This window comes from Chlamydotis macqueenii, chromosome 5, assembly GCF_036417535.1.
Source record: "Chlamydotis macqueenii isolate bChlMac1 chromosome 5, bChlMac1.mat, whole genome shotgun sequence".
Classification (NCBI taxonomy): Eukaryota; Metazoa; Chordata; class Aves; order Otidiformes; family Otididae; genus Chlamydotis; species Chlamydotis macqueenii.
The window spans coordinates 54,295,285-54,310,016 of record NC_141560.1 but is presented as its reverse complement, the minus strand read 5'-3'; the positions used below and the strand labels follow the sequence as shown (position 1 = coordinate 54,310,016).

Genomic DNA, 14,732 nt, shown 5'->3' with positions numbered 1-14,732 from the left:
GAAGCACAACCCTCATTAGTCTACAAAGGGAGGCTATGGAAACTGCACGTGCCCTGCAGTCACTAAAAGTGAGCTTTTCCCTATTATAGCTTAGGCACATTGGCAAGGAAACTTCGATTGCTCTTGGAAAACCTATTAAGAGGCTAAACAGAAGAATTCAATTCCAGTGAAGTGAATCCATCATTTTCTACCACTACTTACGTCAAAAAGCAAAGTAACACTGATGAACAATACAACACTCACTTTAGCACACACCTGGATGTGAACCAAACATGTCACAGGAAACGTCAAACTCCTGGGGAACACACTGAGATAGAACTAGGGGCAGGCGGGGGCTTAACACAGTATGGAAAGGACTGGACAAGTTCCCTGGCCTTTTCTGTGCCAAGCAGGAGCCACAGACTAACAGCAACCAATCCAAAGTTCACTTGCCAAATGTTAATATTGAATTAAGATTGCCTTCCAAGTCAAAAGTGGAAGAGAATGGAAGGCTCAAGGGGTTGCCAAGCTCGATGTCCACATTACTCTTTTCTACAATAGATACATATATGGATGCAACACATGCAGCATCCAAGACTCAGGCATGCGGTATGAACAGAAACCACTTTGGATTTTTATTTGAGGCAGGAAGATGCTTGTCACCCAACTGTGCATTCAACAATGCAACTGTCTTCATCTCCAAGAGCCTGCTTGGATGCAATTCAATGACAACATTAGCAACTGCAGGATAGATCATGTAACAGAGACCTTTGTTAGATCAAAGTAACTGCTCTGTGGCTTTATATTCAGGGAATTCACATGACAATAATACCTTCAAACTAACATCAGTCCAATAGATTCTGTTATCAGAGACATCAAAATCCAGAGCAGATGCTTCCTTGACTCCAGTAAGAGGAATAGCAACGTCGTTATTATTGGTTTCAAGCGAAATCCTATGAATTGCTGCTCTGCTTGTGAAAACTAAGAAGGCTTCAGGAATGATGCAAGTTTTCATGTCGCTCAACAGCTCAAGGCCAATGGGACAGGCACACCTGGTCTCCTGGGGTGTAAAGAAACACAGATGGCTGCAGCCTCCATTGTTCTCTGCACAGGAATTTGTTCCTTAAAAAACAAAACAAAACAAGATAAGATATTGGTGCACTGTGGAGGCAGGAGGGAAAGGGGAGAGGGGGAGGCTGAGCAGAAATGCAGTGTAATTATAATTTTTCAAAATAAGTTAACCCCCTGGGTTATCAACAGGGAATCCTAAAAAAAACCCATTCAAAACTGTTTCTTTCCTTCCACTCAAGGATTTGGGAGCTGGTCCTATCCCTCCTATAGTACAAATAACAGCTACAAACATATCTGTCTAGTTTCTCCAAAGACTAAAGTCCTTCACTGAAGGAAGGTACCTACACACATACTCAACTTGGCCAAGTATCCCATGCTTGTATTTCTTTGAAACCACCAGTTTTACAAATGTTCAATGATAGAAAACAGTGAGAAAAGAGCTAGATCATTGCAGTTTTCTCCCAGCTGTTTAATTTAAAGCTGAGAAGATTCATTAGCAGAAGCAGTTCCAACAAGATCACCACAATCTCACACTTATTTTTTCATGTGAGCAACCGTGACCAGAGGGGGAAGGAATATTAGGGGAAAGTAAGGCACTGTTTTTTTCTTCTGGTCCTTTCTCCAACTGCTGGAACCAAGGATTAAATTATTTAAAGACTGCTACCACAAAAAAAAAAATCTCCAAGACCAATCTCAACTGGCCTTCTTTTAATTTTTCCTTTTTAGGGCACACATATAAAAGACGGATGCTGTAACTTGCAGTGTGAGGACTTTGTCATCCTTCAAGTAAAGCCTCCTGAAAGGCTGGAAATCCATATACTGGTAGTGTGTAATTTGACAACCATCTTTATGTGATTCTGTTGCAACTATTCTCAGTAATTTTAGTAGCTGACCAACAAATCTTTACTGCTACACCCAGACTCCAATATTCCAGGTAGCAGACAGATCTGTGGTAAACACACACCTCTCAGACTTACTACTGGAGCCAGGAGGTCCTGTGACATACTCCTCTGCAGAATGCTCGCAGAGGACCTAAAACACCTGCTGCATCTTTCAGCAGATGCAGTGGAAGAACATGGAGCTCCAGCTGCTGATCCCATGCTATGGGCAAGATTTAATTGTTAAGAATTAAGTACAAATTAGGTGTTAAAGTAAATATTTAAGTGCCACGTGCTTTAAGGCAATGTTGTAATGGCCACTAACCCTGCCTATACCACCTGACATAGTAAAACACATTTTGTGCACTGAATATCACTGGGACTTTGAACTGGAAGAAAAGAGCAACAAAAAACAGAGCAATTCTGTGAGCACCAAAAGTAATGATTCCTATAGATTGCAAAAGAGTGTAATGGAAGCTATGGGAGATGTAGTTTAATGTCACTAAAAACTGGAAGCCCATACTTGTTTTGCAACACTGTTTTTTCCCAACTTTACAAACAATAGGTTGTTTTCCTTCAAAACAATTCAAACATATGAGACCACAGTTACTCTCATTACAAGTGATCAACATTTGCTTAATAAAAGCAAGCCCATCGAGAAACTACTATAGGTCCATCCTATGACTGCTCATGCTTACCAAAGACTTTGGTAACACTTGTAGCTTTAAGGCCCATTAAATCTGGCAGCTGATCAATAATGATGTCTCTGCTAGCCTTTATCTTGTGAACTCTTTCAATGCTTCGTCTCTGCCAGTCAGTCCAGTAGATGTAATCTCCCAGCAGCGTGAACCCAAATATATGTGGAAGCTTATCTTCTAGGAGGGTTTTCCTCATCGTTCCATCAACATTTATGACCTGTGGGATGCATGAGAAAAACAGAAAAAATAATCTTCTGTACTGCGGGTACAATTAAAAAGGCAGCATCAATCATATTTTGACAACTCCTCTATTTTTATGCAAGAACCTCCTGAAATTCACAGCATGTTTCTTTCAAAAGAATGTACCTCTAGGTTTGCTGAAAGAGAAATATACTGCAATGACAAAACTGAAAGTGGCTTATCTCACCCCTTCTCTACTGAAAAACCTAGAGGGCTGGCCTCTGTGAGAAGCTGCTAGAAGCTTCACCCGTGTCTGACAGAGCCAATGCCAACCAGCTCCAAGATGCCGTAGCCAAGGCTGAGCCCATTGGCAACAGTGGCCTCTGTGATAACACTTTACTGTTCCCCCTTCTTAATTGAAGGCGGACAAAAAAAAAACGGCTAGGCAGCAGCAGCTGGAGAGATGAGTGAAAATATGGGAGAGGAATAACTCTGCAGACACCAAGGTCAGTGAAGAAGGAGGGGGAAGAGTAACGCTGCTCCTGGCCAGAATTCTCCTGCAGCCTGTGGTGCAGCCCATGGTGAGGCAGGTTGTCCCCCTGCAGCCCATGGAGGCCCACGGAGGGGCAGAGATCTACCTGCAGGCCGTGGAGGACCCCATGCCAGGGCAGGTGGATGCCTGAAGGAGGCTGTGGCCCATGGAGGGTCTGTGCTGGAGCAGGCTCTTGGCAGGACTTGTGACCCTGTGAGGGACCCACACTGGAGCAGTTTGTGAAGAACTGCAGCCCGCGGGAAGGACTCAAGTTGGAGAAGTTCGTGGAGGACTGTCTCTTGTGGGAGAGATCCCACACTGGAGCAAGGGAAGGGTGTGAGAGACCTCCCTCTAAGAAGGAACGAGCAGCACAGACAACATGTGATGACCTGACCCCAAGCCCCATTCCTCGTCCCCTTGTGCCGCTGCAGAGGAGGTAGAGAAACCGGGAGTAAAGTGGAGCCTGGCAAGAAGGGAGAGTTTTGGGGGAAGGTTATCTTAAGACTTTGTTACCCTACCCTGATTTGATTGGCAATAAATTAAATTAATTTCTCTGAGTCTGTTTTGCCCATGACAGTAAGTGGTGAGTGATCTCTCCCTCTCCTTATCTCGACCCACAAGCCTTCCATTTTATTTTATCTCCCCTGTCCAGCTGAGGAGGGGAGTGACAGAATTGCTTTGGAGGGCACCTGGCATCATGTCCAGCCAGGGTCAACCCACCACACACAGAAGACACACACTAGATCTTCCAGCCACCATCAGCCAAACAGCAGAGGCGAGCAGTCAACTACTGCATCCCATATTTACCTAAGCTATACACAAAAATCATCACCATAACACAGTCTGTCTTGCAACGCTAGAGAGCAGGTGTCTGCAACTGCCGAAGAAAACAACTTCACCAGAACTTTAAGGCTACCTAGCAGCTTATGTGAATTTGAACACATGCTACCACGTAAACCTCTGGATTCCTTCCCGACAAAAAGCCTCCTGCTGGAGACAGCTAAAAATACCACTGGCATTCCTGAAAACTTAAGTTTCAGGGGAGTTCTGTGGCAGCCCATCAGCCTATGATTCTTCAACTACTTGATGAAGTAGCAGAGACTGAAGACTAATGTCTTTATTTTGTTAAGCTAAATATAGAGTACATTTTAAAAAAGGCTGTATCTGTGGTTAAAAGCCAAATGGTTCTGCAATCATCTCATTACATTATGTCCAGGCAGCAAACCCCAAATGCTCACTTATTTAAAACAATATCAATCCCACAGGCAATACTGCGGGTTCAAAAGTTCACCTTGCATACTCAAGTGCTGGAGCCAAACTGGTGCCACACTAAGCACCAGACATGACACCATCTCCTTTACAGCCACGCATCAGCAGGATGATGATCAAACTACCACATTTCCAACTACTTTTACAGATAAGGACAGTAAAAGCGTAATTCAAATACTAGAGCTGCTGACTAAAATACACCAGGTGAAGATCGAATCCAAGGATACAGAAACACATGATATTTAAATCCATGAGCATCTGTGGATGATGCAGATGGCATCAGGCTGGCATCAGGGTTTTCGTCTTCTTTCTATAACTGATAAACAGATCTCAATTTGGGTCAAAGGATAAATGCAACACTAAATCTGCTGTGCTTCCCATATGAAACACCAAAAGCCCCCCTTGAACAGAGGCGCACACTAAAAGCCCCTGATTAGCCTTAAGACTTCAGTGAAAAATCTCCTAATGAGCCAGCGCCAAGCTCAGCTAAAATCTGTTGTGGGCAAAATGAAATCAACATCAAACACCTTAATGAACTCAATTACACAAAAAACACAATAAGGTGATAAGGTGTGATTTTTTTTTTTAAATGCTGCTGCAGTGTATGCAAAATGATTTAACAAATACTTCCAAATATAACACTCAAAAGCTCTTGGCTCTTTGAAGAAGATTAAAGTAAAACAATGCAATTAAATTCTACACATCAGCATGATTTATGTAGTCAAGCTATATTTCAGGTGCATCTGTGAAAAAAACAACTATTCAGCATACATACATGATGTCTTTTGACAGAACAACAAAGAAAACTCAGACACTTTGGTCCTATATTTAATTCATTCAGATAAAAGAAAATTTATTCAATTGTTACACACAAAGCTGTAGTCAAATGGAAACCAACTCCCGGGCTGAGCTAAATCACTCTATGAGCAGTAAGCAGACACAGCAGGTTGGCAACAGTAAACTAACATGACTGCCACATTATTAAGAGACTCATGTGGTGGGCTTGTGGGTCTACGACTCTTCTCTTGTGGATCTATTCCTCTTCCGCTGGGGAAGAGAGTTAACACTTTCTCTTGCTGTGAGGGTGCCTGAAAACTGGCACAGGTTGCCCAGGGAGGTTGTGGAGTCTCCATTCAAAAGCCATCTGGATATGGTCCTGGGCAGGTGGCCCTGCTTGAGTAGGGAGATTGGACCAGATGATCTCCAGAGGTCCCTTCCAACCTCAACCATTCTTTGAATGACTTCTAACGATTCTCACCAGAAGATTCTAAAAAGGAATCTCAAGTGAACAATGCCCAGTCTTCTTTGGCTGGAGAAAGAACTTGTGAGATGAATCATGCAAATAGCAGTCAACAAGGAAAGAAAAAGACAAAGAAAAATGGAGAGAAATGGAAAAGTCCGGAGGGTAAAGAAGCCTGCCCCAAAAAGACAAGAGTGAAGCAGCTGTGAGCAGTCTGTACCACAGTCTATATTCAGCTGAGTATAAGCCATTCATTAACATTTACAACAGCTGAAACACAACCATCTTTCATCAACGCTTCGGGATAAAAGTGAACTTCTCTTTTTTCTGGTCTGAAGGGTCTTAATGCCAGGCATGTATTGGCAGACAATGACAAGCAGAAAAGAGAACAACACTAAAACAAACAGAAAAGAGAACATTAAAACAAACAGTACTAGAACTTGTATATCAAAAAAGGGTGGGGATGGATGGACAACAGACATATCTGGCCATTTTCCACAAAAAAAAAAAGGACTACTTGAGTCTCTTAGCAATCTGTTGTCTCAAACACTTGAGTAAGACTCAAGAATTGTAAAAAGTAGCTCCTCATCCTTATCAATAATTTCTGTCCACCTTGACAATACTGAGGCTACCTGGTAAAAGCTGCCTCATAAATAAAATTAATCAGGATTCTATTGTCATTACATTCGATGGATTAATCCTACATGTACCATTGTGGCTCTTCTTTGAGATCATTCTCATTTCAGGTAAGTTTTGATGTTGATGTACATTTTTATTATTATTTTTTGAACCCTCAGATTGCTTAGGTGTTAGTGCAGGTTGCCAGTGGCAAACTATGAGCACCCACCTATATTTAGAGTAAGCTATGAATCAAGACAGTATAGAGAATGAATCTATAACATCGTGAGCGAAACATCCCTACTGAACTGTGGATAACAATTTGCCTTTGCAAATACATGTAGTGACGCACTCTTTCCTCACTTATTCTTTTCCTTGCTCTAAGAAACATTTCCTCATTTCTCATTGCCGAACATGTCATTTTAGTTTGCTGAGGATACAGCAGGACAAGATATTTCTCTATGGCTACACATATGAGTAATATTTTCACTTGTAATAGAAAAGCCATATCAAATCACCACCACACCTGATTTTCTCCTAGGATTTGACAAAATCTTATACTCCAGAGAGAGTATTTCATTTGCAGACAGACTTTTCAAAACATGAGTACATGTAATAAGCTCTAACAGACACTGATCAATGGATAAATTTCTTCTTGTTGGAAAAGTTGTGTTAACATGATTGTGATTTTGAATCTGCTTGTATCTTATAAACCTCATCTAGGAGCAGCTAATGTTCTCCATATGAGTTACATCAGCCTGACATTTGCAGAACTTTGTTCTGCTTACAGGATATCAAAGGATTAAGGGTGCAGCTGGTCAGTTCTGCAACTTATCTCTCATAAGCAGGAACATGATGGCATGGTTCAAAACTCCTTAAAAGGGGAAAAAGTTAAACACAAACATTCTCAAAATAATTTATGGCAACTGGTGGCTAGACCCTGAAGCACAGAGGATCTACTGAATTAGTATTTCAGTTTTATTTTTAGGTAGAAGTTGCTTATTTAATACACTTTGGGGAAATGTTATCTTCTCTAAATACTTTTTCATTCTGAAATGTTGACGACCATGAATTAAGTTTAAAGGGGCATGTGACAACTCTGAAATTTAGTTAACATCCATCATGAAAACAATATGCCTTTCCAGTTGGTAGTTAACTAGTCTGGGAAAGGTGAAGAAGAATTTAAACTTTTTACAATAATATTTTTTAAATGCACATATCTTAATTTTTTTCACTTCTCTCCTGATTTTCTTCAAAGATCTCTGAGTAGTCCTGTAAGATCTTTACCTTCTCCTTTCCAAATCCAAACATCTTCCCAAATCTATAGACAGCTAAAAGTCTGTGGAAATAGCGCATCATATAAATATTTACTATGTTGTACTCCTGCAGATGAAACCGGGACCGCAAGCGCATTTATAACCTCCACATATAACATGACGGAAAGACAAACAAAGAAAATAATGAGCTTGATATGAGAAAAAGTTTGTGGTAAACTTTTGAGACCAAAAAACAAATCAGCAATTTCAGTAGCCAACTAGAATTCCTTAAAAAGTGAAAAGGATGTAAAGAATAACAACTACACTTGATCTTGAAGTAGAAAGTGGCATCAGTGTTGGTCAACCTTTCTAAAGACAAGACTTGCCTCCTGTCCAGTGTTACCATGCTAACATTAACCTGCAATGAAATAAAAATTAAGCTAAATGTAGTATTTACTACTCCTATTTTTCTCCTTTTTTTTGTTTGCTTACTCAAACATATCTAGATTTTTAATTTTTAAAATTATCTTTTATCTTTTATTTAAATTATCTTTTATTTTATGGACAATGAGAGGTCCATGAACAACTGATCGAGAACATTGGCCTGATCATGAACCCCTCGTGTGGTCTTTCGTGTCTGTTTTACATACAATGCTAGGTCCCATGCAGTCAACCACTGTCCACAGTAAACTACGATTAAGCTAGAAGTGTTTTGTCCAGCATAGTGGGACCTCTTGCTTAGAACTCAGCTTCTTAGCCTTGGAGAATCATAACATTTTCATTTTCTTTACCTCAGCATGGTGCAATTCTCAGAAGCCACTTGTAGCTCTTCACACCCTCCTTATACTGTAATAGGTAGGTACAGTGCTAAAGAGAGTTGAACGATTAATCCTTTATGCTCTAAGAACTGTCACATACAGAAATTCCATTGGAAGTCAAAGGTTAAAAGAAGAGAGCCTAGACTCGCTGACATGTCCATCTATTCATAGAATCATAGAATGGTTAGGGTTGGAAGGGACCTTCAAAGGTCATCTAGTCCAACCCCCCTGCAAGGAGCAGGGACATCCCCGACTAGATCAGGTTGCTCAGAGCCTCATCCAGCCTGGCCTTGAACGTTTCCAGGGATGGGACATCTACCACCTCTCTGGGCAACCTGTTCCAGTGAATTCATGGCACTACACCTTGAAGAATGGATGCTTTCATCCTCATTTAGTAACGGATTAGCCAAGTCTCATGTACCTCCCTTAGTTATTCCTCAGAAATTGAATCCAAGTTCTCTCATAAAACAAATTGTTCTACTAGGAGACAGATGAAATACTAATCCAACACAAATACAAGCAAAGGCAGCAGGCATAGCATGCCTCCTTGGAGGGAGGCAATGAAAGTCTAAGGACTCCTGTACGCATCCACAATATTCATTCAGTTCCTCACCTCATGAAGCCTCCTGGTCAAAGTAAACAGCAAATTCTGATCATGATTCCCTCCTATTTGTACCATTTCTAGAAACAGTGCATTAGACTAATCCAATAAATCCAGTCTTACACACCACCATGCAGAGTGTATGTCAACAAAGGACAAGTAAAAGCCACGCAGAGAAACCTAAACTAAGATGTCCACAGTCAACTGGAGCACCAACAGCTGTGCAAAACCCAGGCTAAGATACTGTGCTAATAGGTCCTGCAGAAGTAAGCCAGGCACCTCAGCACAGCAAGCTCTGACAGATGCAAGCCCTCTCACAGCTGAAATGTATCTGCTGAAAGAACAGATTATGGCAAGACTCCTCCTGCCTTGATGCCTGCACTCCCCTGTCATTTGGGATAAACAGTACTATCAATCATATTTATTTGAGACACTATTAATATTGATACAGTTATCCAAGACAGCATTCAGAGAGTTTATCGACAAAATGTAGTTACCAGACAGTCTCCAGCTCCTGCAAATGGCAAAACACATAACTTTTAGCCAGTACCATCTTGATCTCTTTTCAAATAAAGTTACCTTTCCTTCTCAGGTCAAAGCTTGGCAGGACACATAGACCCTCAGAGGATGTTCTGAAGCTCAGCCCGTTATGTTCGCCACAGGAAACCAAGTCCCACCCAGTTGAAGGCCCTGTCTCCAGTGACTGTGCTACAGAATGTCTTTTGTGGTGTTGCATAGGGAGGATGCCACTACTTCTGCAGCCAAAACTCAAACTCTCTTTTGGGGTAAACGTAACACAGGAAGATGCTCCACTGCACTGCCCTCTCTGGAGGTGAGACCATCAGCTGAATTGCCCAGAATATTACATTTTTCACACAGATCTCGCAACTGTATGAGCTAACTGTCCCAACCCAATTCTTAAAGAGCTTTTTCACCAGATGAGCTCAGTGTACTTTAGCAAAAAGGAAAATAACACCATTCTGTTCTCCTGACAGGAAAACGGAGGCATAAGAAAAAAGTTGCCTTCAATCACGAAGCAAGACTGAGAATTCAAGAGACTCAAGGGCCAACCTAATATTGGACTCACCACATCACAGTGCCTTCCTTCTCATGCTCAGGTAAGTTAAAGCATTTTTCAGGTGGAATAACCTTTCAAGCGAGGTTAATGTGCAATATTTTCCATTTACTGAAATGAAAATAGCCTCCCCACAGTTCATATACAAGGCTAGTTTCACTCAAGAGAATATAAATTCTTCAGTTCATATAACGCAGTTTATTTTCAATCCAAGGCCCTAAACCTAATCAGCAGACAGTGAGAGATGTGTAGAAGGCTCCTGAGAGTAGATTTAAGAAAAGCTGTACACCAAGAGCTTCCTAGATCAAACCAATATGACATAGGGGAGTCAAGAGTTCAGCTGAAATTCAGGATGTCCCTTTAGCTTTCAAGACAGAATTATTAGGGCATGATTCCCTGTACCCAAGCATAAGTAAATAAAGATGTCTATCTAGCATCTACTGATAGGAGAAGAGTAGACATACAAAAGTCTTCAGGAAGTTAGCTACAGTCAACTGCAACTTGCAAGCTTCCTCTCTGCCTCTGTGAGGCTGGTCTAAGATCATAATTAAGAACTCCACTCCAAAAGAACAGTTCCTAAGAATTCCTTCTATTCAAAGCTGAGCATTTAACTCAGATATCAGGAAATATGGCTTGGTTTTATGACTCAAACATTAGACGAAGATGGATCCCAGCGTATAACTGAGTAAATCACCAAATTTCTCCATGTGCATAACATGGATAAAATGTCTTCCTCTTTTCTGAATCCTGCCTTGTCTGTTCAAACTGCTTCTCAATACCAAAGAAAGGAGCCAAGCAAACGTATCTTTAAGAGCACAGCTTAAAATCTGGCAGGCAGTGCTGCTCAGGCCAGTTTGAGCAGATGCCACCTTGTCTCTGGCCCCTCATTCCCCTGTTCGCACTGACACCTTCTTGCCATGTCAGCACAACTACTTGTGTGGCAGAAAACATATCAGACTGAAAAATATAAACTTTTTTTTGGCTGGTTGTTTCCTGGCTGTATCAGTTCTCTGCTCTGGTTTTCCACGTGGCTGCATAGCCTGCTGTGCCACCCAGAACTGAGCAGGAACACACGAAGAGCGAGGGAGGGCAGGGCCAGCCTGCAGGCACTGACACAAAGAACTCGTATAACACCATCTTCAGCGTCGTAATAGACCCACGTGAAAAGTACGTCTTCATAACATGCCTCCCCAGGTAACAAGAGGAGTTCTTTCTTTTGAAAGAGTAGGAGTCTTTTTATACTTAAAATTAACTGAAGGACATATTCTAAAATAATAAATACATTAAATAATTGAAGACTTCTATAGTTGATAATTGTACCTTAGAGGGCTGATAGTTAATTAGAAACAAATCATAAAGCTTGTGCTCTCTTATTCCTATGCAAATGCCCCAAAGGCTCATACTTAATGTGAAAGCAATACTATTTTACACACTCTGTCCCAGGTAAAAGGGGCAAAATACAATCTGTGCATGTGACTGTGTCACCCACAGGGCATGTCACCCACAGCCAAGCGATAAAATGGACCCAACATCACCTCTCACCTGTCATTTGCCCCCTAATGACTCTCTCCTGCAATAACTAAAATCCAAAACTCCAGGCTTACTTTCAAATCATTATATGTGAAAGGCAAGGAGCCTGATGACAGGGGGAAAGAGCACAGTTTTTTTCACCCTGAACTTGCAAAGGAGGCAAGGATTCCACCTGCTGTCACTCCAAGATTTATCTTTCTGCTCTGTATTCCCTTGAACCTGCAAACACTGGATTTGGGCGAAACCTCATCTTTCCAAAGAGGCTGCAACATGATGCTTCTAAGCCTAGAAAGTTTCAGCAGAAAACCAGGATTCAATTTTAAAGGGGTGGGGAGGGAAACCTATGTGAATTTGAACTATAATTTTTTTTAAATAATTCATTAATGGCCATATTTCCCTCTCTGAAGGCCAGCACAACTGAAAACCTGATATTACAGGAGATTTGGCTTACCAAAAAAGGACAATAAAACACCAGTACATATTTGTATGGGTTTGGATTGGAGGGCTTGTTTTTAGAATGATGGTTATTTCTAAAATAGTTGTTTCTGTAGCACACAAGCAACTGCAACCATGGCAGCCCAGCCTAGAACAACAGTGATGGAGCAGTAGATTAAAAATACAGCATTTCATGTGAGCCACAAATCTACTCCTCTAACAGTGCATTTTAATACAGGAAAAGGGTAAAGGCAGAAATGGTGATCACTAAACTCTCAGCTCCCAGGCACTCAAACTGTATGGGTCAATTGTTGCCCTGCCATGTCAAAGGAAAATCCCCGAGCTTAAAAATATTTGAAAGATGAGAGAGCAGCTCAGGTAAATAGTGTGTGCATATTCAGCTTTTCCTTTTCTATAGATACCTGTTTTGGTTCACTGTTGGAATCAGATACTAAGAGTAGCTGGGCTTTGGCCTGACCCCCAGATGCCCTTTTTGAAGTTCTAACTCAATAATGTAAGAGGTGATCTTGAAAGGAACAAGAAGTAAAAGTTGACTTAGAAAAAAAGTCTAGAAATTATCATCTAAGCAAAGTCTTTCCTACCTTCTGATCCTAATTAGGAGGGGAAGAATCTCCAAACTGGAATCCTCTCTGCCCGTGAGCTCAAGTATGATTTTAGCAGCGCTCATGTTCTCAAATACAAGAGAGGGATCACCGGAGATAATCAGCTGCACTCACTTCTCCTTGCTGAGATCTTATTAATGTCTCTTCAAACAATGCAACTCTGAAGTACAAGAAGAGAGCTAGATAGTTGGAACTGATTACTCCAAACCCAAAGCTGCGTCTCTCATTAGTAGTAGGCAGAGTTTGCATCTAGACTGGACGTGACATTTCTGGTTCATAATACTTTCATCAGATAGAGAAATAAGAGGTGGAAAGGAAGGGAGAACTGGAGACAAATGCAAATACTGTACAGTATTATAGGCTGTGGAGGAACTCTGCCAAATATGATATGCATGTACACCAGTGAGCACCACAGCATTCAACTTGGATGCAACTTTTCTCTGCTACTGTAACATAAAGGCACTTGTTTGTGTGAGTATAGGAATATATGGCATTACACTGCTTTTTTCTTTTTTGAAAGCAGCATAAAAGCATTAGTTCTAAATTAAACAAATATCTGCAGTCATATTATTGGTCTACTTCTCAATATTCCTACAGAAAGCTTACAAATTAATCAGAAACATATGCTTAAGCTTTATTTAAACCTGCTGGAACTTCTAACAACAACAAAAAAAGCTTAAGGAATCACTGCTAAGCTGCCTATGAAAACACACAAAAAATCTAAAATTCTGCATAACTATTTATTTTGAAGCAAAAAAAAAAAAAAAAAGGTGAACAATAACCCAAAAGGGTGACATCTGAACAAGGATTTGAGCTGCAAAAACTTAGATTTGCAAACAAAATATGGTCATTTAATTTAACCCTAAAGGCAATTCAATGTATGTTACAGATAATTATTTGAACCTTTTAAAATAATCAAATTTCACATACTCAAAATTGTAAACAGTAACAAGGCAAAAAAAGCATAAGGCCATTTTAAACTCAGCCTCTGTCGCTGCCCTCATCCATAACACAAATGCTATTAGAGATTTACCTTTAATTGAAAATTACACCCTTTACTAATACGTCATAGAAATTTCCAGCTAATTTAACTGCCAGGCTGGTTCCTCAAATTCTAAAATATTAACCTGGTCCTCAGGGATGGACATTATAGTTTAAGTCATTCTATGAGGAGGGCTGGATCACTCCTGATCTTGCTTCAGTAAGCCAAGAGTATTTACCTCTCCAGTGCTGAGTTCCCATCTAGCTTTGTAAGCCTTGCCCAAACTAAGGCTTTAAAAAGAAATCAGTTCATCTCAGTAAAGAGAATGAAGGTAACACAAACATATTTTCATTTTTTAAACAAGGAATTAGAGAGAAGCCTATTCTCAGCTCAGAAGAGGTCAATGGCACAACGGAAAGATGTTGCAGGGGTATTCACAGAAGTCCATTTAGGAATCATGTATCTAATATTAGAAAACAAATAACATTCTGCTGGAAAATGAATCTAAAAGCTGTTTCTGTGAAAGCAGTTACATAATCAAAGAACGTTTCTGGAAATATTTTTGTGTAAAGAAATCCCAACATTTTCCAGCCAAGAAAAATTGAAGTATGGTAACTGAAACAGTATTATTTCTTCTCATTAGAACCCCTAGAAACACGTATTAAGATTTCCAGTTCCCTTTGCTTGCTTCTTTCAGAGTTACCATATAAAAAGCTGGAAAGGACCTTAAAGATCATCCAGTTCCAACTCCTCCTGCCATGGGCAGGGACACCTTCCACTAGACCAGGTCACTCAAAGCTCCATCCAACCTGGCCTTGAACGCTTCCAAGGATGGGGCATCCAGAGCTTCTCTGGACAACCTGTTCCGCCCTCATTGTAAAGAATGTCTTCCTTATGTCTAATCTAAACCTACTCTGTTCCAATTTAAAGCCATTACCCCTTGACCT

At 40.7% G+C, this 14,732-nt stretch overlaps 1 protein-coding gene across 5 annotated transcripts in view; it reads right to left on the bottom strand.

Annotated features, from left to right (window-relative positions):
* The window catches only part of LRP5 (LDL receptor related protein 5), a 167,699-nt gene that overhangs the window by 45,700 nt on the left and 107,267 nt on the right, over positions 1-14,732 (bottom strand). For 3 of the 5 annotated variants that reach the window (XM_086748592.1, XM_086748594.1, XM_086748593.1), the window contains exons 8-9: positions 2,627-2,843; positions 812-1,101 (exon numbers count right to left, since the gene is read on the bottom strand). The exons of the other annotated variants lie outside the window; for them this stretch is intronic. In XM_086748592.1, coding sequence (XP_086604718.1) covers positions 812-1,101; positions 2,627-2,843 — 507 coding nt within the window. The remainder of the gene's footprint in view (positions 1-811; positions 1,102-2,626; positions 2,844-14,732) is intronic. 5 annotated transcript variants of the gene reach the window in all.